Source organism: Metschnikowia bicuspidata (assembly GCF_001664035.1).
Source record: "Metschnikowia bicuspidata var. bicuspidata NRRL YB-4993 chromosome Unknown METBIscaffold_5, whole genome shotgun sequence".
Classification (NCBI taxonomy): domain Eukaryota; kingdom Fungi; phylum Ascomycota; class Pichiomycetes; order Serinales; family Metschnikowiaceae; genus Metschnikowia; species Metschnikowia bicuspidata.
Window position 1 is genome coordinate 187219 of NW_017387735.1, and position 24523 is coordinate 211741.

At 45.3% G+C, this 24523-nt stretch overlaps 11 protein-coding genes and 3 non-coding genes across 14 annotated transcripts; 6 read left to right on the top strand and 8 right to left on the bottom strand.

The window, feature by feature from the left end:
• Positions 1 to 635: 635 nt before the first annotated feature.
• On the top strand, positions 636 to 1661 carry METBIDRAFT_12819 (uncharacterized protein; the record flags this gene model as incomplete). The annotated part of the gene is made up of 1 exon (XM_018854269.1): positions 636 to 1661. The coding sequence occupies one exon, from the start codon at positions 636 to 638 to the stop codon at positions 1659 to 1661; it is 1026 nt and encodes a 341-aa protein (XP_018710299.1).
• A 447-nt stretch (positions 1662 to 2108) lies between these two features.
• SDH4 (Sdh4p) lies at positions 2109 to 2600 on the bottom strand (the record flags this gene model as incomplete). The annotated part of the gene is made up of 1 exon (XM_018857802.1): positions 2109 to 2600. The coding sequence occupies one exon, from the start codon at positions 2598 to 2600 to the stop codon at positions 2109 to 2111; it is 492 nt and encodes a 163-aa protein (XP_018710300.1).
• A 496-nt stretch (positions 2601 to 3096) lies between these two features.
• METBIDRAFT_32845 (pyridoxal phosphate-dependent aminotransferase) lies at positions 3097 to 4900 on the top strand. Its single transcript, XM_018856143.1, has one exon. The coding sequence runs from the start codon at positions 3501 to 3503 to the stop codon at positions 4806 to 4808; it is 1308 nt and encodes a 435-aa protein (XP_018710301.1). The 5' UTR covers positions 3097 to 3500; the 3' UTR covers positions 4809 to 4900.
• On the bottom strand, positions 4611 to 6160 carry METBIDRAFT_32846 (S-adenosylmethionine-dependent methyltransferase). Its single transcript, XM_018856144.1, has one exon. It carries the CDS (start codon positions 6112 to 6114, stop codon positions 4870 to 4872), a length of 1245 nt encoding a protein of 414 aa, XP_018710302.1. The 5' UTR covers positions 6115 to 6160; the 3' UTR covers positions 4611 to 4869.
• Positions 6161 to 6762: 602 nt separating this feature from the next.
• On the bottom strand, positions 6763 to 7518 carry METBIDRAFT_32847 (uncharacterized protein). Its single transcript, XM_018856145.1, has one exon. The coding sequence runs from the start codon at positions 7399 to 7401 to the stop codon at positions 7000 to 7002; it is 402 nt and encodes a 133-aa protein (XP_018710303.1). The 5' UTR covers positions 7402 to 7518; the 3' UTR covers positions 6763 to 6999.
• Positions 7519 to 7699: 181 nt separating this feature from the next.
• On the bottom strand, positions 7700 to 7771 carry METBIDRAFT_t202. Its single transcript has one exon. It is a non-coding gene; the product is annotated as a tRNA-Gln (tRNA).
• Positions 7772 to 9934: 2163 nt separating this feature from the next.
• Positions 9935 to 10006, bottom strand: METBIDRAFT_t201. Its single transcript has one exon. It is a non-coding gene; the product is annotated as a tRNA-Gln (tRNA).
• A 2766-nt stretch (positions 10007 to 12772) lies between these two features.
• METBIDRAFT_t183 lies at positions 12773 to 12844 on the top strand. The gene has a single exon. It is a non-coding gene; the product is annotated as a tRNA-Glu (tRNA).
• Positions 12845 to 13174: 330 nt separating this feature from the next.
• Positions 13175 to 14884, bottom strand: METBIDRAFT_79142 (uncharacterized protein; the record flags this gene model as incomplete). The annotated part of the gene is made up of 2 exons (XM_018859008.1): positions 13175 to 14685; positions 14776 to 14884. 2 exons carry the CDS (start codon positions 14882 to 14884, stop codon positions 13175 to 13177), a joined length of 1620 nt encoding a protein of 539 aa, XP_018710304.1.
• Positions 14885 to 15279: 395 nt separating this feature from the next.
• On the bottom strand, positions 15280 to 16305 carry METBIDRAFT_12825 (uncharacterized protein; the record flags this gene model as incomplete). Its single annotated transcript, XM_018854270.1, has 1 exon — positions 15280 to 16305. The coding sequence occupies one exon, from the start codon at positions 16303 to 16305 to the stop codon at positions 15280 to 15282; it is 1026 nt and encodes a 341-aa protein (XP_018710305.1).
• Positions 16306 to 18271: 1966 nt separating this feature from the next.
• Positions 18272 to 19045, top strand: METBIDRAFT_207789 (uncharacterized protein). The gene has a single exon (XM_018855006.1). The coding sequence runs from the start codon at positions 18421 to 18423 to the stop codon at positions 18919 to 18921; it is 501 nt and encodes a 166-aa protein (XP_018710306.1). The 5' UTR covers positions 18272 to 18420; the 3' UTR covers positions 18922 to 19045.
• A 693-nt stretch (positions 19046 to 19738) lies between these two features.
• PPZ1 (salt homeostasis regulator) lies at positions 19739 to 20704 on the top strand (the record flags this gene model as incomplete). The annotated part of the gene is made up of 1 exon (XM_018857826.1): positions 19739 to 20704. One exon carries the CDS (start codon positions 19739 to 19741, stop codon positions 20702 to 20704), a length of 966 nt encoding a protein of 321 aa, XP_018710307.1.
• Positions 20705 to 20973: 269 nt separating this feature from the next.
• Positions 20974 to 21861, top strand: METBIDRAFT_45560 (uncharacterized protein; the record flags this gene model as incomplete). The annotated part of the gene is made up of 2 exons (XM_018857930.1): positions 20974 to 21130; positions 21305 to 21861. 2 exons carry the CDS (start codon positions 20974 to 20976, stop codon positions 21859 to 21861), a joined length of 714 nt encoding a protein of 237 aa, XP_018710308.1.
• A 375-nt stretch (positions 21862 to 22236) lies between these two features.
• Positions 22237 to 24307, bottom strand: BCR1 (transcription factor BCR1). Its single transcript, XM_018855008.1, has one exon. The coding sequence runs from the start codon at positions 23833 to 23835 to the stop codon at positions 22612 to 22614; it is 1224 nt and encodes a 407-aa protein (XP_018710309.1). The 5' UTR covers positions 23836 to 24307; the 3' UTR covers positions 22237 to 22611.
• Positions 24308 to 24523: the final 216 nt, after the last annotated feature.

A 24523-nucleotide genomic window follows, 5' to 3' on the forward strand; every position in this document is an offset into this window, starting at 1 on the left:
ATCTCAACACGGTCATGAAAGCGGTTGGCATAAATTCGCAACCAAGGTTATGGTTGAAGCACCCATTGTATCCGTCTTCGCATTAAACCATGGCTACTCTGTTAGCTTCTCTTCTTTTTTTAAAAAAAAATATTATTTAAATAGAGGAGAGACGCACTAAATCTCTTCCTCGTTCTTCCACTTGGATCCTCTTGTCCGATGCCGGTTACATGATTCACTCTTTCCCTGAGATTTTCGAGTTTCTGAGACTGACAGGTATGCACGGCTGGATGCACTCTCGCAATAGGGCGCGTCTCTCCAGTGGCGCGTGACGGCCAGGCCTACGGGCCCAGTCACGTGGGCTGCAGCAGCTGCGTATCCATGAATCTGACAAGGCTAACCGGGTGGTCTGACAAGAAAGAGCCACGGGACTGCCGCGCGGCACTACAGCCCAAGTACGTGCTTTTGACGAACATATACCTAATGTGAATACTGCAGATAACTGCGATATATCATGAACGCGCGCCCAGCAGACAGCGAACTTCCGCTCCATACAGTAGCTTTGATACCGACTTTGAACATGCTATCTAAAGCTACTTAACACCCGCTTTCCATCCCCCCATATTTCGCTTCTAGACCACCCAGTATCCGCACAAATGGCCCGGCTAGCTGTGCCGCCTATAGACAAACGTCTCCGCGAATTGTTATTGCCGGTTTTGGCGAATAAACGCCTAGGAGACGACGCGCTTTGGCAGGCTGAAATCTTGCCTCTTCTCCACAATTTCCTTGATTCCTTGGCCGACCTGGTGCGCCAGTCCGCCACCACAAATGCAAACGCGCCAACGGCCCTGATTACTGACGACATCCACAAAATGTTGGGCGTGATATCCCGCAATTTGGCCGGCTCTTTCGCAGACGCGGCTCCCTTCACCATCCACCGTGTCGCCGAACTTATACTTGCATACCACGAAAGTGGGTATTCGCTCAATACAGTCATCCTGGCACGAAAATGGCTAACGGCACTTGCACGAGTTTTGTCGGTCACTTCCTCTGAACTATCATATATGGATACGCGGGTGCAGGCCCTGCCGCTATCAGAAGGCACCACAGCTGGAGAATCGCTCGGGGTTTTGGAGCACGAACGCCAGCTGGCTGAACTCCCCCAAATTATCCGTTTTGAGCGCTTAGAATGGCCCAAAATTCCCGATGTAGAACAGAAGAGAAACGAGGATGATCATCCTGACGAGCCCACGGCAAAGAGACCCAAACCATATGCAGAGGAGGAGACGCGATCTCCTCTTCAGACGAATGGTGACGCTAGTCTCGCTGAAGAAATACCCCCTTGTGTCATTGACTCTTCAAATACTGATGAAGCGCATGATATGCCTGGGAACGCGTCAAACGAAGACTCCCCGCATGAACAAGAACCAATGCAAAACAACGGGATCCAGGGCCTGCTCACTCTTTTGGTCCGTGAGTCTCCTGACAAACAGGCTCAGATCAACGCAGAAGGTGAAGTCGATACTCCGCAGAACGAAACACGTCCTGGCTCGGCCGCAAAGTATCCACAAGGCCGTGCCAAGGAGAACCAAGACTCGGGCCTTTCGCACCCGGCTTTCTACGAGAATGGCCCCATCGACCAAGACAATAAAATGAGGCACAAGGAAGAAGTCCTGATATGAATCAGTGCGCTCGCCCTCTCGTGTAGATCGTCTGTACTTCAGTTCTTCGGTGTATTATAGCAACTTTTATCCATGTGTCTACTAATGGCAAAGCGTTAATTCATTCATGAGTCTAGAGGACAGTGTGCTCGTACAAATTGTATGAATCGCTGGATCACGGAGGATGCGAAGCCAAACCTTTACTTCACCTTCGCCTGCAGGCGTTTAAGCAGATTCTACAAGCTCTCACGGCTCTGTTCTCGTATGACTTATTACAGACATTGATTTTGCAGAGGGCTTTATGACAAATATATCTGTATGATGTACATTCGAATGATTGATATTCTCGCGCTTCGTTCAATGATGTTTCTTGATGACAGATGCCTGGTATATACAAGATTTCGACGAAACGGCACCCTGGTCGGGTCTCATTGTTTTCTTGCCGAACATTCGTGAGCTTGTTGATGCCTAGGCAGACCATAGCCTCGAAATGAGATCGAAAAGCCCGTTTTCAGAAGTCTCAATGACATAGATACCATACATTGACATAAATGATCCTAGCGTCAACAACTTGGCCGCTGCCTTGTGCCAAAATCCATACACTCGCTCGGGTATGTAGTCAATGATACATGACTTGATTCCACAGTGAGAGTGGAACAAGAGAGTCAAGCAGAACGCAGTATCAACATAAGGATATTCGACTCCCATTATAAATGGGAACACTGTCATTGGCACAAGTCCAAAAGACAAAATCCTCTCGTAAGTCCAGTGATAGTTACTTTCGTACGGACTAACGAGTGGAATTTCTGAGGCCTCGTTGACCGTCCCCACAATGTTTCCAGGAGGCTGCTCACGCAACTTGAGCTTGGAAAAATTTGGTTTGAGCAGAAGAGCTCTGACAGGACTAAAGCTGTGTGTCAAACCTAACAGGCCCCTGCCGATAATGCTTCTAGTCAACATGGAGAATATAGCGATTTTGAAACAATGTCTCCAGGTAAGCAGAAGGCTCTTCTCAGCTCTGCTGTGCGATTGCAGCCACGCACCCGTACCTCCTGTAGGTGATCGATGAATGCAAGACGAGATGGCGAAATAATGTCCGCGCTTGGTGCCGGGTCCCCAATCTTAGGCATGACGATATTTGGAGGTTTAATACCTGGAGAGGAAGGGACGAGCGATGACGTGAGAATCAAAGCTTCAGTAACATGGAAAAAAATTCATGCCCCAATCTATGAACGTATTCCGAGACTCTGTTTCTCGCGGTCTCAAGCCTGCACGAGAGTTTTATCGGAACATTTTTTTGTGGGAATCACTGGGTAAATATTTGTGCTTTGGATAGTCATGGTTGAATTGCGACGGCTGATTAGAGCCTGTGGCCGAAACCGGCGGGCCGGCTCGCGATGTTCGTTATCACACGTGACATGAAAAAGGACAAAGTCAAGGTAGCGTCGACCCTGACAAAAAAACAGTGCATGCATTGGAAAGTGTTGGGTTCTTTCTTTCCTCTCTATACATGTCTGTGAACTCGTTGATTTTGGTTGTCTTTGATGTAGTGGCGTCGAATTGAACTATGAAACGCCCTCGGAAATCGACAATTCCGGCGCGTGGCCGGTTTACCCGGTTATCGCGCACACGACAAGCCGGGCTTGAGAGTATATGGATTGATCTCTTGCCCCTATATCTTAAAGGATCTGAATTACTGTGGAAGCTGGTAACAAAGCTCAGACCGCCTGGTCTTTCTCTATTTTATTCACGTCAAATTTCTAATTGTAATAGCTGGCATATCTTCCGCATAGCCATCCCCGCATGCTCAACTTGAAAAGAGCATTTCCTCATTTAACCAAACGATTCTCTGTCGCCAACATGTCCTCCTTGTCTAAAGACCCAGCTTCGTTGCACAACCCTTACTTCCAACAAAATCCATCCAAGAAAGATGTGTGGACTCTCATTAACGAAACTGCCGCCGCTGCACAAGAAGAGCTAGGTGCCCCAGTGACCAATTTGGGCCAGGGTTTCTACTCGTACAACCCGCCAGATTTTGCCATCGACGCTGTTTCCCACTCTCTTGCCAAGCCTCAGTTCAATCAGTATGCCTCGCCCAGAGGTAACCCAAATCTTTTGAAAAGCTTGGCTGAAAAATACTCCAAGGATTTCGGGCGTACTGTTGATACCTCGCAATTGGTAGTGACCACTGGAGCAAACGAAGGCATGTTCTCTGTGTTCTTTGGGTTCTTGACCCCGGGAGATGAGGCCATTGTCTTTGAGCCATTTTTTGACCAGTATATCCCAAATGTGGAGATGACGGGTGCCAAGGTTAAGTTTGTCAGCATCAAACCACCCAAAGATTTCGGCTCCAGGAACACGACTGGTGATGATTGGGAAGTCGACTGGGAAGCCTTAGAGAACGCCATCACCCCAAAGACAAAAATCATTGTTATCAACACTCCACACAATCCAATTGGCAAGATATTCAATGAGGATGAACTTGTACGCATAGGAAAATTGGCAATCAAGCACAACATAATTCTTCTTTCCGACGAAGTATACGAGAACTTGTACTATACCTCATTCCCTAGACCAGCTGCTTTGCCTGTATTGCCTGAATTGGCAGACAGAACTTTGACCGTGGGATCAGCAGGAAAGTCCTTTGCAGCTACCGGGTGGAGAATTGGCTGGATCCAGGGCCCTTCTGAATTGATCCAATATGTGGTCTCTGCTCACACCAGAATCTGTTTCTCGGCCCCGGCACCTTTGCAGCAAGCAGTTTCCGAAGCCTTGAGCCTTTCTGGTGATAACGGATATTTCGAAACCACTAGAAAAGATTACTCCAAGAAGTATGAGTTGTTCTCGGCGGTCTTCGATGACTTGGGCTTGCCGTACACCGTGGCCCAGGGTGGCTATTTTTTGCTTGTCAACTTCGAGAAATTGAAGATTGCAGAAGACTACAAATACCCTGCTGATATTGAAGGCCGTGGAACAAATGACTACAAGTTGGTCTACTGGTTGATTAAGGAAATTGGTGTGGTTGGTATTCCGCCCACCGAATTTCTCCAACCAGGCACTAGGAAAGGAAGCCCCTTAGAGAACTCTGTTAGATTTGCTGTTTGCAAAGATGATGAGATTTTGCAAGACGCTGCAAAGAAATTGCGGAAGTTGAAGAACTTTTTGTAGTAAAGTGAGACGACACAAATGAACAATATAGAATATACGCAGTTTCTGCCCAAACTTTTACTCAATCCGCCCTAATATACTTCTTGAATATGAACGAGGACTCGCCGAAATCATCGTACCCAAGCTCCTCACACTCCTCCGCCGCCAAATATCCGTTCTCCTCCATCAAACGCCATAAAGAGGCTCTTTCCTTCTCGAAAGTCCTTCTAACAGGTACTTGCAATAGCACGCGTGAATCTTTCTCTTGACTAAGAAATAAATTAAGCATGTTCACAATCCATTGAGGGTGGTGTGACGAATAGAGCGGATCCGACAAAATGATTGTCGAGTATTTGACGTTCCCAAATCTTTGGAGAAAGCTCTTTGGGTTACTCCAGTCAAGCTCGGCCACCCGAGCGTTTTCAATTCCATTCAGCTCTATGTTGTTTTGCAAATTTGGCACAATTTCCGCAAGGTCCGTAAGCATTGTCGTATGACCTAGGCAACAGGCCACCATACCCACCAAACCTGTGCCTGCCCCAAGCTCAAGCACAGGATCCAAGAGATATTCTTTATGAGTCTGCAGTGCAAGTCTACTGCCTAAAACAAAAGAAGAGCCCCAAGTCTTGAGGCCCAAATTGTCTGATGTGAGAGACGGTTCTTTTAACAAGAGTTTTGTGGGGAGCATTGGGATTTCGATGGCCCTTAGCATCTCCGGTTGCGCCGTGCGGCCACAGTTTTCAGCGATTCTTAAGGCAGCCAAGGTCTGGATTTCAGTCGATTCATCCTGAGAGATCCATGCAAACTCACATGAAATGAGTTGTGTAAGCCATGCATTGTACTGCGAGGAGAAAGTTTTCTTCAACGAATCGGCCAAAAGCGGTAAGTCCGCAAGTCTGGTCTCCGTGCCAAACCTCGGGCAAAACTTCTGGAGCCACAACCATGCATCCACGTCCATATCGACATTCTTTTTTGCAAGCACAAGCAGAGGATCAATCCTTCGGGTATCCTCCCTGTGCGTGTGGCTGATAGGTGCAAAATTAAGGCTTGTTTCAGGGGAAAGTAGCCTCAAAAAAGAAATGAGAACTTTCAGTGGGGGAAGACATCGTAGAAGAGGTAAGTCGTGAATATGAATCGGCAAGAACCCATCTTCTTCATCGATATGCTCATCTTCGTCAGCACCGCATTTCTCGTCTGGTCGTGATTTGTCACTAGAAGCCACGAGGCGTGCCGAATTCAAGTGGTTGGAACTAGTGTCAATTTTAGATATTGAAGTTGTGAACGAGCTAGATGTTGGCGTGAAAAGCTCGAGGGGATCGAAGTCCATCTTGACGACACTGCAAGGTTAACTCTACGACTCGGCTCAACATGTCATCTCCCGCGATGTCCATCAGTCGCGGGTCCCGGAAGATGACTGATGCTTATAACAATGGGGAATAGAATTTGTAATAGTGACAAATTGGCTCGGATCTCTGCTCAGGATTGTATTATATAAGTATATCATTCGAAATTATGCTTTCTGTTCAACCAGCTTAATTTGGAATATTCTTTCTTGGGCTCCAAGAGCAGTGGTAACTACAATTCTAAATAAGCTGCAAAATGTGAAAAGAATTAACCACAACAATTTAAAAACATTTATAAAAAATGGAAATTTACTATCCACTCTATTAAAACAATGCATACTACAAGAAGGAAAACTGAATATCCACAGAAAAGACATAAAACTAATTTTTTTGTTGGGATCCAAATGAAATGGGAACAAATGCCAGATGAGAATTGAGATCTGTTTCGTCGCAAATAATACGCGACTCTATGAGCAAGTTGAGATAGCCTAGCACACCTTGTAAGATCCCCTGGATGGATATCCACTGAATTACATTCTCAGTCCACTGTTTTTTAAAGTTCATGACGGACTTCCGTAAATTTCATAAATCCTGCACGACAGTGAAGTACATTGTCATGTTTACTCTACGTACGAACGGAGACAGGTACGCCTACGGGATCCTTTCAATCTCGCTTCTTTATTATAATAGCACACATGACATCCTACATATATAAAATCAGGCTTTCTCATAATCACTTTAAAATCTCAAGAGGTCGAGACCAGCCCCAAGCTCGATAGTTCCCGGGGTCAAAATTTAGAACGATCACATCGTGCTTCAGAGACCATTGGATACGCGAGAACAAAGAGCAACCTCTCCTACAAGACTCTTCAGAAATCAGTGACTCTACCGTTATAAGACCAGTCGTTGTGTCTCAATGGATCCTGCTTGGGTCCACCTGTCTCCCCAGTAACTGGGTTTCTGTCGCCCTCAAACTCCGGAATGGTCTTAAAATACTGCGTAGTGACGCCTACATCGGTGCTAGAAGAGGATGTTGAGATCTCACTGGAAGCGACTCCATCCTCCAGAATTTGTCTATTGTACTCGTCAATAGCCGCCTGCGAGTTGGCAAGTTTTTGTAGAGCCTCGAATTCCTCCTGTTGTTCCCTGGGAAGTCTGGGGGGCGAAGGAATGTGTTCGGCAAACGGGTTGCTCTTATACCTGAGCGCCATACGGGGCACAGAGAAAGTCCGTGAAAGAGGTGAGATTCTAGTCGAGAGGAGTCTGGTCATAATTGAGTGAGCGTTCAGCCTGGAAACACAACAAGAAGAAGCCAAGTAGTCTTGCAGTATGATTTCACTCGTGCCCGGCCCTGGTCCTGTCGGTTGCGCCCAGAGTGCACATAGTACTTGCCAGACCCGGAGCTTGGGGGCTGATTTTTGCATTCTCTGCGTTAAGTGGACGGCGAGAAAAACTCCAGCGGCAACCTTTCAATATAGTTCACATACATACATAATCTCGGTGTTTTTCATAATTTGAAAATGACTGGCACTCTGCAAGTGCTACCATTGTTGGAAAAGTAAAAAAGAAAGGTCATACCCGGATTCGAACCGGGGTTGTTCGGATCAGAACCGAAAGTGATAACCACTACACTATACAACCATCTGAAAACTCTAGTCCGAATTAGTGTTTATGAGGTTGACTAAAATGTCCTTGCAAGCAGACACAACCTTCTGGTTGGGCCAGCATCGGGGCGAGGGGAAGGAAGAAAGAAAAGGAAATATAGCTCTCGAGCATTATATACATCTTCCACAACTTCCATCTCATCCCGAGGCCTGCGGATTTATCCTAGGATGCTGGCGTAATGGTTGCAAGTCGCCCGTCTTGAAACACGGACCAAGGAGTCTAACGTCTATGCGAGTGTTTGAATTCTTCAAAACCCAAACGCGCAATGAAATTAATAGGAGCGAACCCCTCAAAAAGTGCAGCTCCGACCACATCAAGGCCTAAACCCTGATGTGAGTAAGCATGGAATACGGTATACCCAGGAATCCCACTAAAAGGGGTTTATGGATGCATTTCATCAATGACTTCCCACTCCGGACCTTTCTCATGGCGGATATGGACTCATAGAGATGAAAATACAATTGCAAGGTCATACAGCGGGTGTTCTACTCTCGATAATCACGACTGCACACGATTGGTTCACCAAATTGCTCAAACTCAAGATGAGATACATCACATGCACGTAGCTGGGAGCTGTTTAAAGGTTTTTTTCTGAATATTATTTATTTAGTTTTGCTCCTCTTATTAGATAAAGCTATCAAAAGTAAAGAAAATGATGAAAGTCATTCGTAACAGTAGCCGAGCTAGTATCAGGCTTGGCGCGGGTCTACCATTGTCAACGTTTTGTTCGAAACGTTTGACATGTTCTGCAAAAGCTTACAATGGACAGTCACCGCCCTCAGTGAATGTCACTATTTCGAAGATTGGATGAAGATTGTTGCAAGAACTTGCGACTTTTAACGACCGGTTTTAAGTACGATGAAGGAGCAACAATTCTTTGAGTGCATTGACTGGACAGTGTCTGTTGGGCCTCATCCGGACAGATTACATGTAGAACCTCATGAGATTGAAGCAATTTAAGGTACAGCGTTTCGTTCATTGAGCCAGCGCAAATAGGAAGAACTTCCGACACTTTGCCCGGGGAGCTTCCTTGTGATCCGCCCCGAATTGAAGACGATGAAACGCTGGCGAAGATTCTGAAAATAATTATACAAACAAGAATAGTTGGTGCAAAAGATCTCACAGCCATTCATCTATTCAATCAAGGCTACTATTTGCCCATTCATGATAATGAAGTGGGGGTGTCAAGATTCGAATGCAGGTTGTGTTCGAAAAGCTGTTATAGCGATCAGAAGTTTACCCACCTCTACAATGAGTGTGAGGTTGAGCACTTTTGGTGGCAAAAGTTGGGCGGCTTTCAAGCTCCAATGCACTCAAGGGAGATGCTAGCTCCTTTAAATTCTTCCCTTGACATTCTGAGAAACCTTAATTGGTTTGTTTTAGTCGTTCGCAGGATTTATTTGCTTAGGGACCAGGAAAAAAAAAAAGACGAATGTACGTCTTGCCGCTTTGTCAAATGAACTATGGTCACGGGCCCTCAAGAAAACATATCCTATGGGCCAATGGCATTTAGTTAATTTATTCAAGTGTTTGTCATTGGTTATGGGCAGAAGTATTTGTGAGGTTCACATCGTCTTTGGGAGATTTCGTGAATGGGTGCTCGCGCCTTCTCACCTGAGCCAATGTTGCGATTTAATATGAGTTTTTTCTTTATAGATTTTCGTTAGTGGTGGGGTTTACCTCCCTGCAGTGATATGATGTTTACTTAAAAAAAAAAAAAAAAAAAAAGGTTGGGAGGATAATACTGACAAGCTAATCCTGATATTTTTAGTACCTGAAGCGTACGGTAGTAACGGAAAGTAACCTTATTAAGGTGATCTACTCTTATCTTCTCTTATTTATTAAGGCTTAATGCTTATCCTTTTAATTAGCAGAGTGTTCAATCACCTTCATATTTACTTCTCTCCGTCTGGCATATAAATTATGCTGGACGTCACGTGCCCAATATATTAACGCGCCACGTGACGAACGGAACAATTCCAAAATATTTTTTGTTAGATCCATCTGATTAAAGGAGCAATATCGTATCATCCTCGGGAAAGTACTGTAACAAAAACCCTGAAAATACAGAGTGCCATTATGAATCTGCAAAAAGAAAGACAAGAATCTGCGACAGACTGTTAAGAAAATAAAAAAAAAAGGTCGTACCCGGATTCGAACCGGGGTTGTTCGGATCAGAACCGAAAGTGATAACCACTACACTATACAACCATCTGTGGTTACAAAAGGAGCTAAGAAAATCACAAACACACAAATGAAATGTGCTTCAAGGCGCGGATTGTGGCTGTGATGTAGTATTCAACATGTGAATATCAACTAAAACCTTTCAACACCCCGGATTTCACTATAACCCGGGTCCGTTTAATCAGATGAATCTACCAAAAAAAAAAATAAAAAAATCTCGACACTAGATACTTGCCTGGGAGCTCAGAAATTTTGTTTTATTATTATATAGGTTTGTTTCTTCAATTAGATGGTTCTCACAAAACAAAAGCCTCCGCACCCGCTTTGAAACCAAGGAAATAGATCGCCTTAAAAGGATGAGAAGCCGTCACTAACATTGCAGGTACCAGCCCCAACTTTGATTTCACGGGACCCCATAGCGTATTCTGCGACGGAACACAATGTCATCAATGCGCAGGCGTTTTAACAAGTTAGCTGCTTACATTGTGGGAAGTTTGTCAAGTGAATCTACCAAAAAAAAAAAGACCACATGATTCGAGAATGCAAGGTATGTTAAAAGCACGGCCACCGAAAAACTTTGTGAAGCCATTGACAGCTGAAACTAAAGCAGCCTGATTCGAAGGACGTGTATTGGAGATGATTTCTTCAGCACTACAACAAAGACAAACACATCGCGGGAAAATCCTGCTAAATGAACTATATTTTTGAATGGTTATTCAGAAAGTGTCCAAGATCAATAAAAAACTGGGATCTCTAAATTAAAAGAAAAAAAAAAAACAACAACAACTATTCTACAAGCGCCCTTCAAAGTACAAATGCAATCAAAACCTATTCATCCCGAGGGTAATTGTGATCGCTGAAGTGGCTTAAATAAACAAGGTCAATTTGATTTTATTACACCTCTGCAATAAAACGCAAACTAACTGGTCGTCCACAAAACTGGTATCACGATTTAAAGAGTACACTTTTACTAGGCTGTTTGAAGAACACAACTTGAGAGAACTCGAGGAGTCAATGAATTACGAATCAATCAGTAACAAAATTAACCATTTCGATTCCGTTTTCTCCTGTGGGCCATCAAATGAGAGAATCCGGGGCTCATTCATGCCATCAGAACGCCAACCCGCCTCAACGAAGCAACTTCAATTGAAATACCACAGGAGTCTAACTTCCACCACACAAATCAGACACAAGAAATCTAGGCTCTTTTAATTAACTATTCATAATCATAAGTGGATTTGATGTCAGACGTTAGTAAAGCATTGGACATCATCTCTCATCCGTATATATACAAGAAGTTCTCATGGGCGTTCGGGGCTTAGAATTATAATACTGACTCTCAAGTGAGATTATTTGTTGTGTCTGTTCCTTCAGTGTCAAGCTGATTTTTCTTTCTCAGGGGGGGAAGAAGTTGTTTGCAATCGAGGCATCGCGGATCGACGTGCCCCACGTACGGTCGACGACCGTTTCTTTGGTGTTGTTTTAATTATGTTTTGCCTCCGCAGACTTCTTTGATAGTTGCAAGGGAGCCGTCAATCACCTCTTTTCCCTAACTAATTGGATGCTCGGCCCGTCTCTAGCCCAAATCAATCGGAGTCAAGGTATTAAACTCTGCTATCAGCGACTCAAACTACAATTCATGAGTTTTCAACCGTCAGCAAACAGCGAGAACATAAACCCCAACGACATTGGGGCCTATAAGAAAGCAGCAAATATAGTCACAGCATTCGAACGAGCGTGCAATAGCCTAATAAGCAACAAGAACTCTAAAGATCTCCGCGCTCATCCAAGTTACGCCGAATTTTAACAAGAGTACATCATATCCCCAGATCCAAATCACAATCTTCAAATTATAAACTTAAAGACGAAGTGAATTGCATGAAGTGAGCTCCCTGAGTCCTCCTAGCCATCTAAGCTTAGACGGCTACTATAGGAGGCTTTTCCTAGGCATTGGTATGGTAATCTCCAATACGTAAACAATTGCGAGCCAAGAGGACCTTCGAGGCCGTGGTAAATGAAAAGGGGCGGGCCAAGTTTCGACACTAGGTAGTATGACCCTGATATTGTTTTGTATCTTGAATATGTGCTTAAAGACTGTGGTTGTGTGGGTCGTGTAACTTGTTTTCTCCTAAATCTTCTATTTTGCGAGAATTAATGGAGTGATAGTGGAAATGATGAAGCCTGCTTCTGCTGAGCTGGAGTATAATTCTATGAAGAATCATGAGGTGCACAATCTTGACCGGTCCATATCTGGTGGTAGTGACTGTGGCTTAAAACGCTTATTTAAAGGGGTTTACAGCCCCAGTGGTTCCGGTTTAAGGTCTGGTTCATATAGCTTCCCTCTTTGGCCTTCAATCAGTTCCAATTTACGTAGCTAGTGTCGAAACTTTGCCCGCGTCCTTCTGTTTATCTCGGCCTTGACGGTCCTCTTAGTCTGCGACTGTATTAAATATTACGCCAAAGATTTCCAGGATAGGTCTCATGTAGCGAGGACTCACATAGCTTACTTCCTGCTCACTTTTTGTTTTGGTAGATTCATCTGATTAAAGGGGCAAAACTATATAACTAATATATATAAAAAACCTTTAAACAGCTCCCAGCTACGTACCAAGTGTCTTAGCTCGGCCCGTCCGCTGAGGCAAACAAACAAGCACTAGAAAATACTAGCATCTACATGGAATTATAAGGGATTAAAAATCATCTTGTGTGAAATAAATATTGATTCATCATCGTGAATCTGGACTATTTGGAATGCTTAATGATATCGTTATACCCTTCAAAGATTTCATGAAATCCGGTGTAGTGTAACGGCTATCACGGTTCGCTTTCACCGAGCAAACCCGGGTTCGACTCCCGGCACCGGAGTACAATGATATCGAATGCTACAATCAAAGATATCAATAATATTTTTGAAACATATGCCAAAGATATATTAAAGATAATATGCGAAAGATAAATTGCAGTAAAGTGTATCACCTGATATTTTGCAAATTTACCCTCGAATTAAATGTTACATCCACAAAAAGTATGTACCTGTAATTCGATGTATCCTGCAAATGAACATGAGAAAAAGCGGACCATCTTGGCACGTATTTGGTCGATTTTGATTTCAATAGGGCGTACTCCAAATTTCTCGTGGATATTGACACAATTGCTTTAGTGTTGTCTTTTACCCTATATATTAACCAGAAAGGCTCATAAAGAACCACCAAAACCTACTGGTACCTCGGAATTACGGGGCATTAGCGCCAAAAATTTGTAGATTTTCCCCATTTGTTCCTTGTCTGTTAACCTCAAGTAAGACTCGTATAGCAGCTCTTTATTTGCCATCAGGTTCGCTGACTTGATGAGCTGATCAAAACGATGCCCTGCACCCATAGTATGAAGCCAGTCGCCTTGTTCCACTGGTCCATAGGCTTGCACGTGCGGTTCTGCTAGTAACTTCAAAGTACCAAAATCGACATCAATGGATAAATCGACCTCACCCGGGCGAAAGAAAGGGGATACGAATTTGTGCTTGTAGATGCCGCGCAATGAATTCAGGGGCACTTCTTCGGCAGGACCATAATCGATGATGAGTGCGGCACCCTGACCTTTACTGTTGTTATTAACAAGCTCCATAATGCGGCTCATATACAACTCCGCGTCAGCACAAATCTCGACCCGAGATCCTACTGGAAGGTTTGCAAACCGCGGGCTCATTTTAGGTACAGCCGAGGACGGAGTTTCTTTAATGGATGCAGTGAGATGGAACTCGGTGAGAAGTTCCTCTGGGGTGTCGTTTTCAGAATCACTCGATTTCTGAGATGTACTCTTGGGGTCTGAGGCTGCGGGCAATTTCATCTGCGTGTTCACCACTGCCTGAGTATGCTCAACCAAGTGCTCCCGCCATCCCTTCTCCATCCTGACAAAAGATTTGATGGGCAAAGCATCAAAAAACTCATGTGCCAAGACGTAGTTGCATTCTTCAGGCAAACATTTGATGTCTTTCTCCGTGTCAACCCATGTGACTTTGTTGCCCCATTTTGATACTGACATGTTGAATCCATCAGAGTCTGTCTCGAACGAGGACTCCGCAGGGCAGAGTGCTTTCCATTGCTCTTTGCGAAGCACTGGAGACGCCTCAATAAGCCAAATCTTGCCCTCCACATTTTTGTGGGCTTTTTTCACGAAACGCGAAAACACAGTCATCGCATCATGTATCAACGTACCTCGTCCTGGTCCAAACTCAACCACATTCACTGACAGTGGCTGACCTTGAGATGTCCATACGGCATAGAGCCACACTCCAATCATTTCACCGAACACAGACGATATTTCAGGAGATGTGATAAAATCACCACCCAGGATATCAAGAGGGTCCCGTGTCGTATAGTACCCGAGAGTAGGATGTGTGAGACATTGTCTCATGTATGCCAGTAGCGAGATGGGTCCAGTTGTCTTGATGGTTTCCTGAAAAAGGTCCAGAAGTGAGTTTACCCCAGGTGACTTTGGAGGAAAAGAGCCTAGTTTTTCCGAACTTGCCTGACTTGCAGGAAATTGTGGGATTTTACCCAAATTTTCACGCACATCGTGCGTGCCTTTGATCTCTTGCTCAAGCTTACTGTACTGCGAGGTGACAAATGCCTTTGCACTTTCATATTCTTCCTTTGTGAATTTCCCAAAGTATAAACCGTTTTCATGAATCAATGGCTCATTGCTTGAGGCTGAAGAAGTGCCTTCATTTCCTGTTTTTGTGGCTTCAACTGGTGCGTCGTCTGGACTTTGCTTGATTTGGTCCCCTGAATCCGGATTACCCGTGTTTTGCGGATTTTTTTTATTGAGACTTGGAGCAACCAGATGCAATTTCGGCAGGTTGAATGCTCTGCGGCTAACACATAGTGTCCTTTGAAACCCCTTGAGCATTTCGAAGAGCTCTCTACCTACCGTGCAACTGAAGAACAGTGCTGAGAAAAAACAACTCCAAATGTCGCGCGAAGATTTCCCCAGTAGAATGACGGGAAGATAGGCTTCCAGGTAAATCACAATGGCCGTGCATAAATCCTCGAACTAAAGCCGTTCAATTGACCGTACAGAAGTCATAAATATTGGGCGAGATGAGAAAAGCTCGACTGGAGTCACTCCCTATGGAAGTAACAATTGACTATCGGAGTTGAATGGTTTGTCAGACCCCGCTGTCAATGTACATGCTGTTCCCCTTTTGCAAGGTCGAACAGCTCATGCGTATATCACATTTATGGCTACTCAAGTCAATGAAAGCAAGCTGAATTTGGTATGAAAAGTCGGGGAAAAACGAAACACTAGAGACTGGACTGAGCCAGCACTCCAGCAAACATAACAAATGAGTCCATGTAGAGGATCTCGTGGCGCGTACTGCTCTTCTTTTCGTCATTGAAAGAGCTGTCTCTCGAGTTGGATCCCCAGAAGTCCCTATCGTCAGAGCTGTGCTCAGAGAACTCTTCATCAACGACAAAGGTTTTCTTCAATGACCACCCAAGTTTTTCGTAAAATTTGCGGTTGGCAGCGTTGGAAGATTCCAAGTAACACCAATGACCAATCATATAATTTCCCAAGCAATGGATCATCAACTTCTTTGCCAAGCCACGTCCTTGCATGGAAGGAATTATACAGACGTCTCCTAGATACCAGATGGTATCTGAGGTTTTGATTGACGAGCCAGTAGATAACATTTGCTCGAATACGAAGTCCCGTTCTCGATGCAACTGGTCTTCCACTACTCTCAGGATCTTCTGTTTGCATTTTGCCAAGGATGAGAAGAGACTGAACTTCAATGACGTTGGGTGGATGTTTGCCAATGAAGACCTGGAGGAAGGGTAGTCGAAACAGTTTTCACTACGATCGTATACCAACTTATTCCAGCAGGCGGCGCCCAAGTAAGGTATTTTGTATAAGACCGGGGGTTTCAACTGCTGCCGGATCAAATCTAGCTCCAAGTTGTTGTCTTTTACAGCCAAGACCAAACCCCCTACAGACATGCATTCGTACACCGAAAACTCAAAGAATGACAACATCAACTGGTGCTTTCTACTGATGAGGCGAGTCTGGTGAGGCGAGTACTCGATCTGGGTACTGAGAATGTAATTGACAAACGGGTCTTTGTCAAACGCCAAGGCAAGTGTTTTTGCCACACGGCGGTAGTCCAGAATGGAAACCGGAGAAATAGATATGTTCAGCAACTTATGAACTAGTGTCAGTCTCAGGGAACTAGGATTGTTAAGAATACCCGTGCTAGCGCCCTGAGACTGAGGCAGTCGTGGTTTTCGTTTTGGGCTTGTTTCATGGTCTTCTGGAATGACGGAAAACATGTCTGAGCATAACCAAGATTCAGATCCGAGAGGTGCTTAAGAATTTGTGACGAGGGCGTCGCGTCGTGGCTTCAAATATGTGGTATACAAAGCTGAAGCAGGGAAACGAATGGAAACATAAAGACGGCGAAGTGCAGGCCTATTAATAGGCGGGGGAAGTGGGACATTGAGCCCCCGCGCGATAAGATCTGGGGAATCTGGCCTCCATGATATAGCCGTGGCAGTCTGCGAAATCGGCTCATGTGCGGCGAAGCTTCTTGGACTTGAATAGCCCTTGATTAATTTAAAATTTCGCCTCACTTTCATATTTGCTTTTATAGTAGGGCCTGAAAGTTTCAACTTGGTTGCAGCTGACAAGCATGGACAAATCGGCTGCAAATTGTGATCTGTTATAGTGTGTTGGCATTAATATTCAGATTGATTCTGCGTCCACTCGCTTCAATTTTCGCGAGTGGTGGGCCTGGATTATGACTTCTTGACATGTGTTTATTCGTTTTGTAAGTACACATGAACTTCACACTTGTGACTGTACCGTGTCACAATAAGCGTCAAATGTCGACTTTGAACGGATGAACTTGTCGTAGTTAAAAACAGCTCAACAACTTTTGGACAAGTTTATTGATCGGCATTAAAAAAATTGATAGATTCATGGCAAGGTACACACGTGGCTATGCCTTGTAGAGACTTTGAATGATTTTGCTGTTTGCCCCAAATCAAAGACAATCAACTTTTAAATCAAAGTGGTCTTGATACAGAGCAATGTATTTTCGCTTGCCCTCGAGTAACATGACGGCGAAACGACTTTTTGCTTCTGCTGCGAAAGTCAGGTCGCTTCAGAAAATTAGAGAAAAATTTAGTGCAAAACTATAATTGTTATTTTTAACTAGAAGTCTGCGCAAATTCATGTGTCGCTGTCACACGACGAGAACAGTTGTAGACACAATGTCTAATTTAGCCGGGTAATTATTTCCTTGATTCATCCTCCTTCTTGCTCGATCGCTGAGATTGCCAAAGCCCCGGTGTTTTACCAGTTTTAGGGTTTACTTTATAGCTTTCACAATGCTGTTCTTTTGAACTACCTGGCGATTGATTATATTCCATGAGCCAGACAATCGTACTGAAAGGATGATAAGAAGAACAGTGCTCAGGCGGGGTTTGTAGCCTGCGTATCTGCTGTTGTGCTTTGTACAAAGTATTGAATTAATTCAAACACCATGAGGTAATTTTCTGGACTCCGAGTAGAATCTACACGTTTGGGAACACAGCAAAACATCCACTTTTGACCAGGCTTCTCCGGTGAAGCCTGATATGCTTCCAGAAAAACCGAGGGTAAGATTTTACGTGGCATTGTTATTTTCTGACAGTGACGGCCAACATTGAAGCCCGGGCCATGTGGTAACCATCTCTGCACGCCGCATTGAAGCTACGGAATTTGTGCTATAAGTAATTGTTTTTTTTTTGTGAAAGGAACAACACGCGGTTCAAGGGATTCGTATGAGAAGGAATCAAACAGGCGAAAACAGCGCCTTGTCAAAATCCAGCTAAGGCCCTGCGTTGTCGCCCCATTGATGTCGCCAGTGAGCTGGTGTAGATATATGTGTAGTATTCCAAAAAAAGGTCACGATGTTGCAGAGCCTTTTTATACACTCAGTCAGGGGGGCTTATATCTTCCGACCTGTGACATTCATTGTGTAATAACTCACTACGAGAGACGCGGCGCTAGGACATGCGATTGGGTGGCTTGGCAGAAATATGCTATGTTTGGGGCGACCCTGAAGAGTGAGGCGGCTCAACCGACATATACCAACCAAGGCTGAAAATGTATTTTTAGCTTTTACATAAGAAAGCACGAGCCGTCGTTCTGCACTGGTATTAAATCCGTCTTAAACATCTTCACCAATAAGCACTTTTTGATTCCTCTGAAGTCTTGCCACTGACTGTTAGTTTTAGAAATACGAGCCACTGCGCGCAATTGAAAAGCTGGGTCAGCACAAAGGCCAGATCTTAGGGCTCGGATTCGCAAATACAAAAAAAATCCTGGATCTTGAAATAATTCTGCTGACTACGCCGTGAATTATTTTGCAGCAATGTTGCGCGTAGCGCCTCGCAAGCTGAATGGCGCCTCGACCTTGCTTTCTTGGTTTTGGCGGGTTCTTCGCCGCACCTGGGCCTCCATGCAGGATATCGCCATACAGAGCCTCTTTCGGGGTCACGTGCTCCCTGGCTTTCTCTCCATTGTTGTACCTCAAGATTGTGTTGAACTACCTGAACTCAAATAGTCCCAGCTTCCTTTCCCCCCTCAGCACCCAACCCCTGCCGCGCAATTATTTTCATCTAGAACCCCGAGTGTTCCGAAAGTCTTTATCAAACTTCACCTCACCGCCACGTAACTTATATACTGGCTCCTTGAACTGGCTATTTTTTTTTCGTCACCGAAATACTCCTGTCGCCTTGTCTTGCTATCAAGCTTTCAAAAAATTTTTGAGGGTAGTCTTCCAGCCAAGCTTTGTTGACTTTACTGCCACACCTTTTGCTGCTTGTCAGCATAGACTAGACTTTTGGCGAGCGCCTTCAGACTCGACACTTCACTTCCATTTGCCCCTATACAAGTCCTAGCAATTCGCTGTCCTCACCTGTTTCTGCTGTTGGCTACTCAAGACATACGCGAAAAGACTGTTACTAGAACCAGCGCGGATATTTTTTAGAAAGCCTGATTTTTTGTGCATCGGAGACGCTATTCCATCATCACAAAGCCTAGACTGCGCCCGCTTTCGAGCCGTGCCAAATACACTCCTGGAATCCCGATTGACATCCTCCCCAACAGGCTTTCTGTTGCAGAGCTATCTTTTTTCTAGATTAGAAAATGGGAAATAGCCCTTCCAAATCGAAAGGCGGCTCCGCCCTTACTCGTACGGATACTGCTTCATCAGCGAAATCCTCTCGTTCTATTAGATCCAGAATCTCGCTCTCAAACGCAAGTGCAAATGACCCTCCTCATCCGCCCCATCGAAGAAGTTCGGCAAGCTCTCTACCGAAAGCCACAACTCCCAGTGATGATGGAGAGGGCAACCCCAACTTGTCCCACGCGTCAATGCGGACCCCTGAGCCGAAATCGCCCATTCTCATGACAAGAAACGCAAGCGATACCGATTCTTCGGCAAGACTAGGCGTCAGCGGCACATCCAGCGGCGATGACTTATCCACCCCTCTCTCGAGATCATCTACAAACCACTCGAATCGCTCGAGCTCATTATTGACTCCGCAACATACTGGGGTGAGCGCAGGAGGCACACAAGAAGACAAATCCGACGCTATTTCTGTGTCCTCTCGCAAATCGGGACGTTCGCTCTCGAGCTTCAGTAATCACTCGAGACGCGGCTCTTCTAGAAACTCAAAAGAGCTTCTCGGCGAGCAACCAGAGCTCACGAATAATATGGATATTGAGGACTATATCCAAAGATTGCTCGATGCGGGGTATCTGGGGAAGAGAACGAAATTCGTGTGTTTGAAAAACAACGAAATCCAACAAATTTGCATCAAGGCACGCGAAGTTTTCTTGCTGCAACCTTCGTTGTTAGAGCTTTCTCCTCCAGTGAAAGTTGTGGGCGACGTGCATGGGCAGTACTCAGACTTAATTCGTGTGTTCACGAAATGCGGGTTCCCCCCACTGACAAACTATCTATTTCTTGGAGATTATGTCGACCGCGGAAAGCAATCTTTGGAAACTATTTTACTCCTTCTTTGCTACAAGATTAAGTACCCCGAGAACTTTTTTCTTCTCAGAGGTAACCATGAGTGTGCTAACGTAACACGAGTCTATGGGTTTTATGACGAGTGTAAGCGCCGTTGCAATATCAAGACGTGGAAGTTTTTTATTGATACTTTTAATACTCTTCCGATCGCTGCAATTGTTGCAGGGAAGATTTTTTGCGTGCATGGAGGACTCTCCCCAGTTCTCAATTCAATGGACGAGATCCGAAACATCGCTCGCCCCACAGATGTTCCTGACTTTGGCCTCCTTAATGATTTGCTCTGGTCGGATCCGGCAGACACAATAAACGAATGGGAAGACAATGAGCGAGGCGTGTCTTATGTGTTTTCTAAAGTTGCCATCAATAAGTTCTTACAGAAGTTTGGCTTTGACTTGGTATGCCGAGCCCATATGGTGGTAGAAGATGGGTACGAATTTTTCAATGACAGGACATTGGTTACTGTGTTCAGTGCGCCTAACTACTGCGGTGAGTTCGACAATTGGGGTGCTGTAATGGGTGTATCAGAAGAGTTACTATGTCTGTTTGAACTTCTTGACCCATTGGACTCTGTTGCTTTAAAACAAGCCATGAAGAAGGGTAAACAAGAGAGGAAGAATGCTCTGCTCCAGCTGCAAAAAACTGAGTAGGTGATGCGCTCTACCTACTGGTGAGATCCCAGGGTCGAGCATTCGAGCTTATATTTCACCACAAATAACCTTCCAACTCATTTTATTTTGCTACATAGATTGCAAGTACGCCACTTGTGATTACTCAAGTCGTCTTTTTTTCCCCTAGAACTTGTAGGCTGCATCGACAGATAGCCTCTTTATCACGTGACCACATGCCGTTTGGAACCTCGTTCAGTCTGGTGTCCTCACAAGTGTAACTATGCTGTACATGTTACCTCGCCAGCAAAATGGCGTCCGATAACTGCTATTACAATCTCAATACTGAGAACTGTATCGCAATGAACCAAATTGCGCAAGAAATCTACCGTTCAGTTCGAGAAAACGACATAATCCTTGCCCGTTTGACAGATTTGGTAGACACCAGACTAAAACTCCCAAATTTAGGTGATTATATCTCATGTAAAGATATAGATAATTCTCATATTGAGTTCCGGGCCAATGAAAATATATCCGGTAATCCTCCGAGCGCCCAGAAAGTCAAACAAATAGAAGAAAGGGAGCACCCAGAGTGTAAAACGAGCATTCCCCTAGGTTCGGAGGACCCGCCCTCACTGAAAGCAGACAAAAGTGACAATGCTGAGGCGGAATATAGTGGTGATTATCTTCGGAGCCACTTGGATAATAATTTGCATCTTGATAGTGTGGAATACGACGAGACCAAGTTCGCACAGGTGAAGAGCACACGGATACGCCAATTGCTAATAGACAACTACAGGCTTCTAATTATAAAACAGAGCAAGCAGGCCGAGAATAAGCAGCTTTTGAGTATTTATAACTCGTATGAGCAGATACTATCTGAAACGATTGTTCCTAAATTGACACAGGATGTCTCTTCGTTGAACATTGAACGAATTTTTGCGGCAAGGATACTCTGTGCTGAACATAAATTTCCTCTTGAGGACGAGCTTTGGGGGACATATTGCAAGTATCTTGAGAGTTTGGAATCAGTGCGTGTATTCTCAAACAAACTCATCGAAATCCTCGTAGGTCATTTGCATGACGAGCAGATGGAGCGCTTGGCAACGCAAGTCAACATTCTAGGGAACTTGATTAAACAGTTAAATGGGGGAGGCTTGCATAGGAATCAAATCTCTAACTTTGACTATTTGATATGAAAAGATCCTTTTACAGTCATTTCTTTTTCGTGAATGAATGATTTTGTTCATGTGGAACACATACTTGTCACTTGTAGTATTGTTGTTGGTCACTCAACTGTCAGACTGGAACAGCTGAATATTGCAAATCTACACAACCAATCGATAACATGGACCCTTCAAAAGCTTTTGGAGAAGGAAGACAGGTAACAATACATTTGTCTATCTCGAGCCTCAGACTTTGCATTGCCGGTGTTAGAATGTTCAACACCAACATAGTAAACCGACTCCAAGATAGGTACGAACGTGATTTTGCAGACTAGCATGAGGGCAGCAAAAAAAATCGCGTATTGACTTTTAGAAGAAATACAATTAAAGCACCTTGCTTATTTCTCACTAACCATAAAAGATAATAGCTTTTGATTTTGGAATGCCCTCGAACTCTCCCATGAAAAGTGTGATATATACTCTGACTACCTGCTGCTTCGAGGGTAGATCACCACACTACTCCTGGTTTTGAACGAATGCGCATATGTGTCGCTAAAAACAGGTTGTATAATTATTGAAATGTAAAGATATGCATCTAATGCTGAGAGGTCCTGCTGAATTATATATTTCAGACACGTCGTCCCAAAATATGCGGCGCCGCCCGATCTAATGTGGCCGGATACCGTGAATTTGTCTTTGAGACATAAAACGCGTCGAGGTGCAAAGTAATGCATTTCATAGAAGAAAATTAAGGTCAAAATCGACATGGCACAATCAAAATTTTCACAACTTCTCAACCTGAACCCGTGGGTGGGTCTCCTCGGCCGCCGGAGTGTCTTCCGACAATAGATGATTGATGTTCACTTTTCTGTCCAGAGGCGATTTCGACTCCGTATGCTTGGCAGGTGCCACTTCTCGGAGTACAGAGTTGGGCTTGAGCGGGGGTAGAGCTTTGTGGTCTTTTTCAGGGTTGGGATGAAGAGCGGATGTAGACGACTGTGAGATTGATGGGATTGATGTGATTGACGGGATTCTAACAGAGGGAATGCTCTGCTGCAGCCACGGGCTCCGGATGACAGGGGAAAGAGAGGATCCTCTCATGGTGGTTGTAGAGGCGACCTGGTTGAATGATTGACGAAAAAGTGGGGATAATGGGGAGACCATGGTGCCAGCAATTAATGGTCTTAGTGTCGGGAGAGACAGGTCAAGCATATACAGCAGCGAAAACGTCGAGAGTGGCGGTGCTGTTTTGAGAGGCGGGTCTATACGCACTGTAGGCACCGGCACCACCCTGTTATGGAAGTTGTCATCGGAGTAAGATTGTAGAAGCGAAAGCGGCCGAGGCCTGTTTTTCGGATTGAATTTCAAAGGCTCTTTGATCGTGTCACGAGCCTCTGAAAACTCAGTGTCAGTGGGCACAGCGGCCATCAGCCCGAGGCGCGAGCTCGGGGCAGTGTCTGCAAGCAGCGCCAGCCGGGGATTTTCGAGAAACTGCGGGATGTAAGTGGTGCTTACGGAGGATCCCGAAAGCGGAGGCGAGATCATGTGCTTTGAAGAAATCCCATTCCCCGGCGGGGGCACAAAGCCACACAGGAGATCGGGCGGCAGCTTCGATCTATGGGCCGATGCCAGCTCGTCCGTTTTCATCGATAAGAAGTGCGGTGGTGTTTCTTGAGCGCGGCGAGGATCGGCACTTAGAGATGCGCCTGTCGGCTGGCTTGGCGAATACCGGAAGCTCTGTTCGGAAGGGTCCGCCGGTGTTTTCGGAAAGCTCTTGTATGCGTGCACGGTCTGCTTGTGTTGCCGAAGGTTGTCCAAGCGGGAGAAGCTTTTGGAGCAGAGCTGGCAAGAAAAGGGCCGCTCGCCCGTGTGCTTGCGTCGGTGGCGGGCCAAATGCTCGGACCGCGTGAACGACTTGGTGCAGTTTGCGTACCCGGTGCACTGGAACACCCTGCCTTTCAGGCTTTTTTTTCCCACGCGTGGCTCGCCAGGTCTCTTGTCAGACATATTTTGGAGAGGAAAGATAGTTCAGCGCGGGAAGAAAAAGAAAACACGTCCGCTAAGAATGGCGTATGTATATAAGACCAGGGCTTTCCGCAAAAGCTTGGTACAGAGGGCACAGGTCAAGCGTTCGGAATGCGAGACGCGGATGCGGTGTCTGGAAACGAAGGTAGATTAAGCGCCGAGATCACAAAGCGCGTGGAGCTGGAGGAAAGCCCACGGAAAGAGCTGGTTGGATAATCGCTTCGGAAAAGAGAGTCTGTAATACCTTCGAAAAAGCGGGCGGCACGTGACGGGAAACGGGAACGCCCAGTGAGCCGGAGAGGGAGAAACTCGAGGTATGCGGGGCGAGGGCTTAGGCTCAGGCTTGTTTTGGTGGAGGGTGCTCGGATCGAGATTCTCAGTCTGGGAGGCGCGGCGGGGTCTCGCGAGCGAGATTGGATCGGGCTAAGAAAGGGGGTCCGCTGATCGAGAAAAGGGACGGAGGGGAAAAAGGACCAGTAGCTGTGAAGAGAAGAGACTGGCGCTTCAGGAAAAATGCCCTCCAAGGACGAGATCGGAAGCGGGTACTGTGTAAGAGCCACAAGTAGTGCAGGACAACGGAGGTTGGTGCGCTGCGTCAGTGCAAGCCACCCTGAAAAAAGAAGGACGGGAAAGGGGAGGAAACAATATACAGCCCAAAAAAAAAAAAAAA

What these genes read in the sequence shown, in the direction of transcription:
- METBIDRAFT_32847 (XM_018856145.1), bottom strand. Translation starts at nt 7,401, where the DNA reads ATGACCAGACTCCTCTCGACTAGAATCTCACCTCTTTCACGGACTTTC.
- BCR1 (XM_018855008.1), bottom strand. Translation starts at nt 23,835, where the DNA reads ATGTCTGACAAGAGACCTGGCGAGCCACGCGTGGGAAAAAAAAGCCTG.
- METBIDRAFT_32845 (XM_018856143.1), top strand. Translation starts at nt 3,501, where the DNA reads ATGTCCTCCTTGTCTAAAGACCCAGCTTCGTTGCACAACCCTTACTTC.
- METBIDRAFT_207789 (XM_018855006.1), top strand. Translation starts at nt 18,421, where the DNA reads ATGGCGCCTCGACCTTGCTTTCTTGGTTTTGGCGGGTTCTTCGCCGCA.
- METBIDRAFT_32846 (XM_018856144.1), bottom strand. Translation starts at nt 6,114, where the DNA reads ATGGACTTCGATCCCCTCGAGCTTTTCACGCCAACATCTAGCTCGTTC.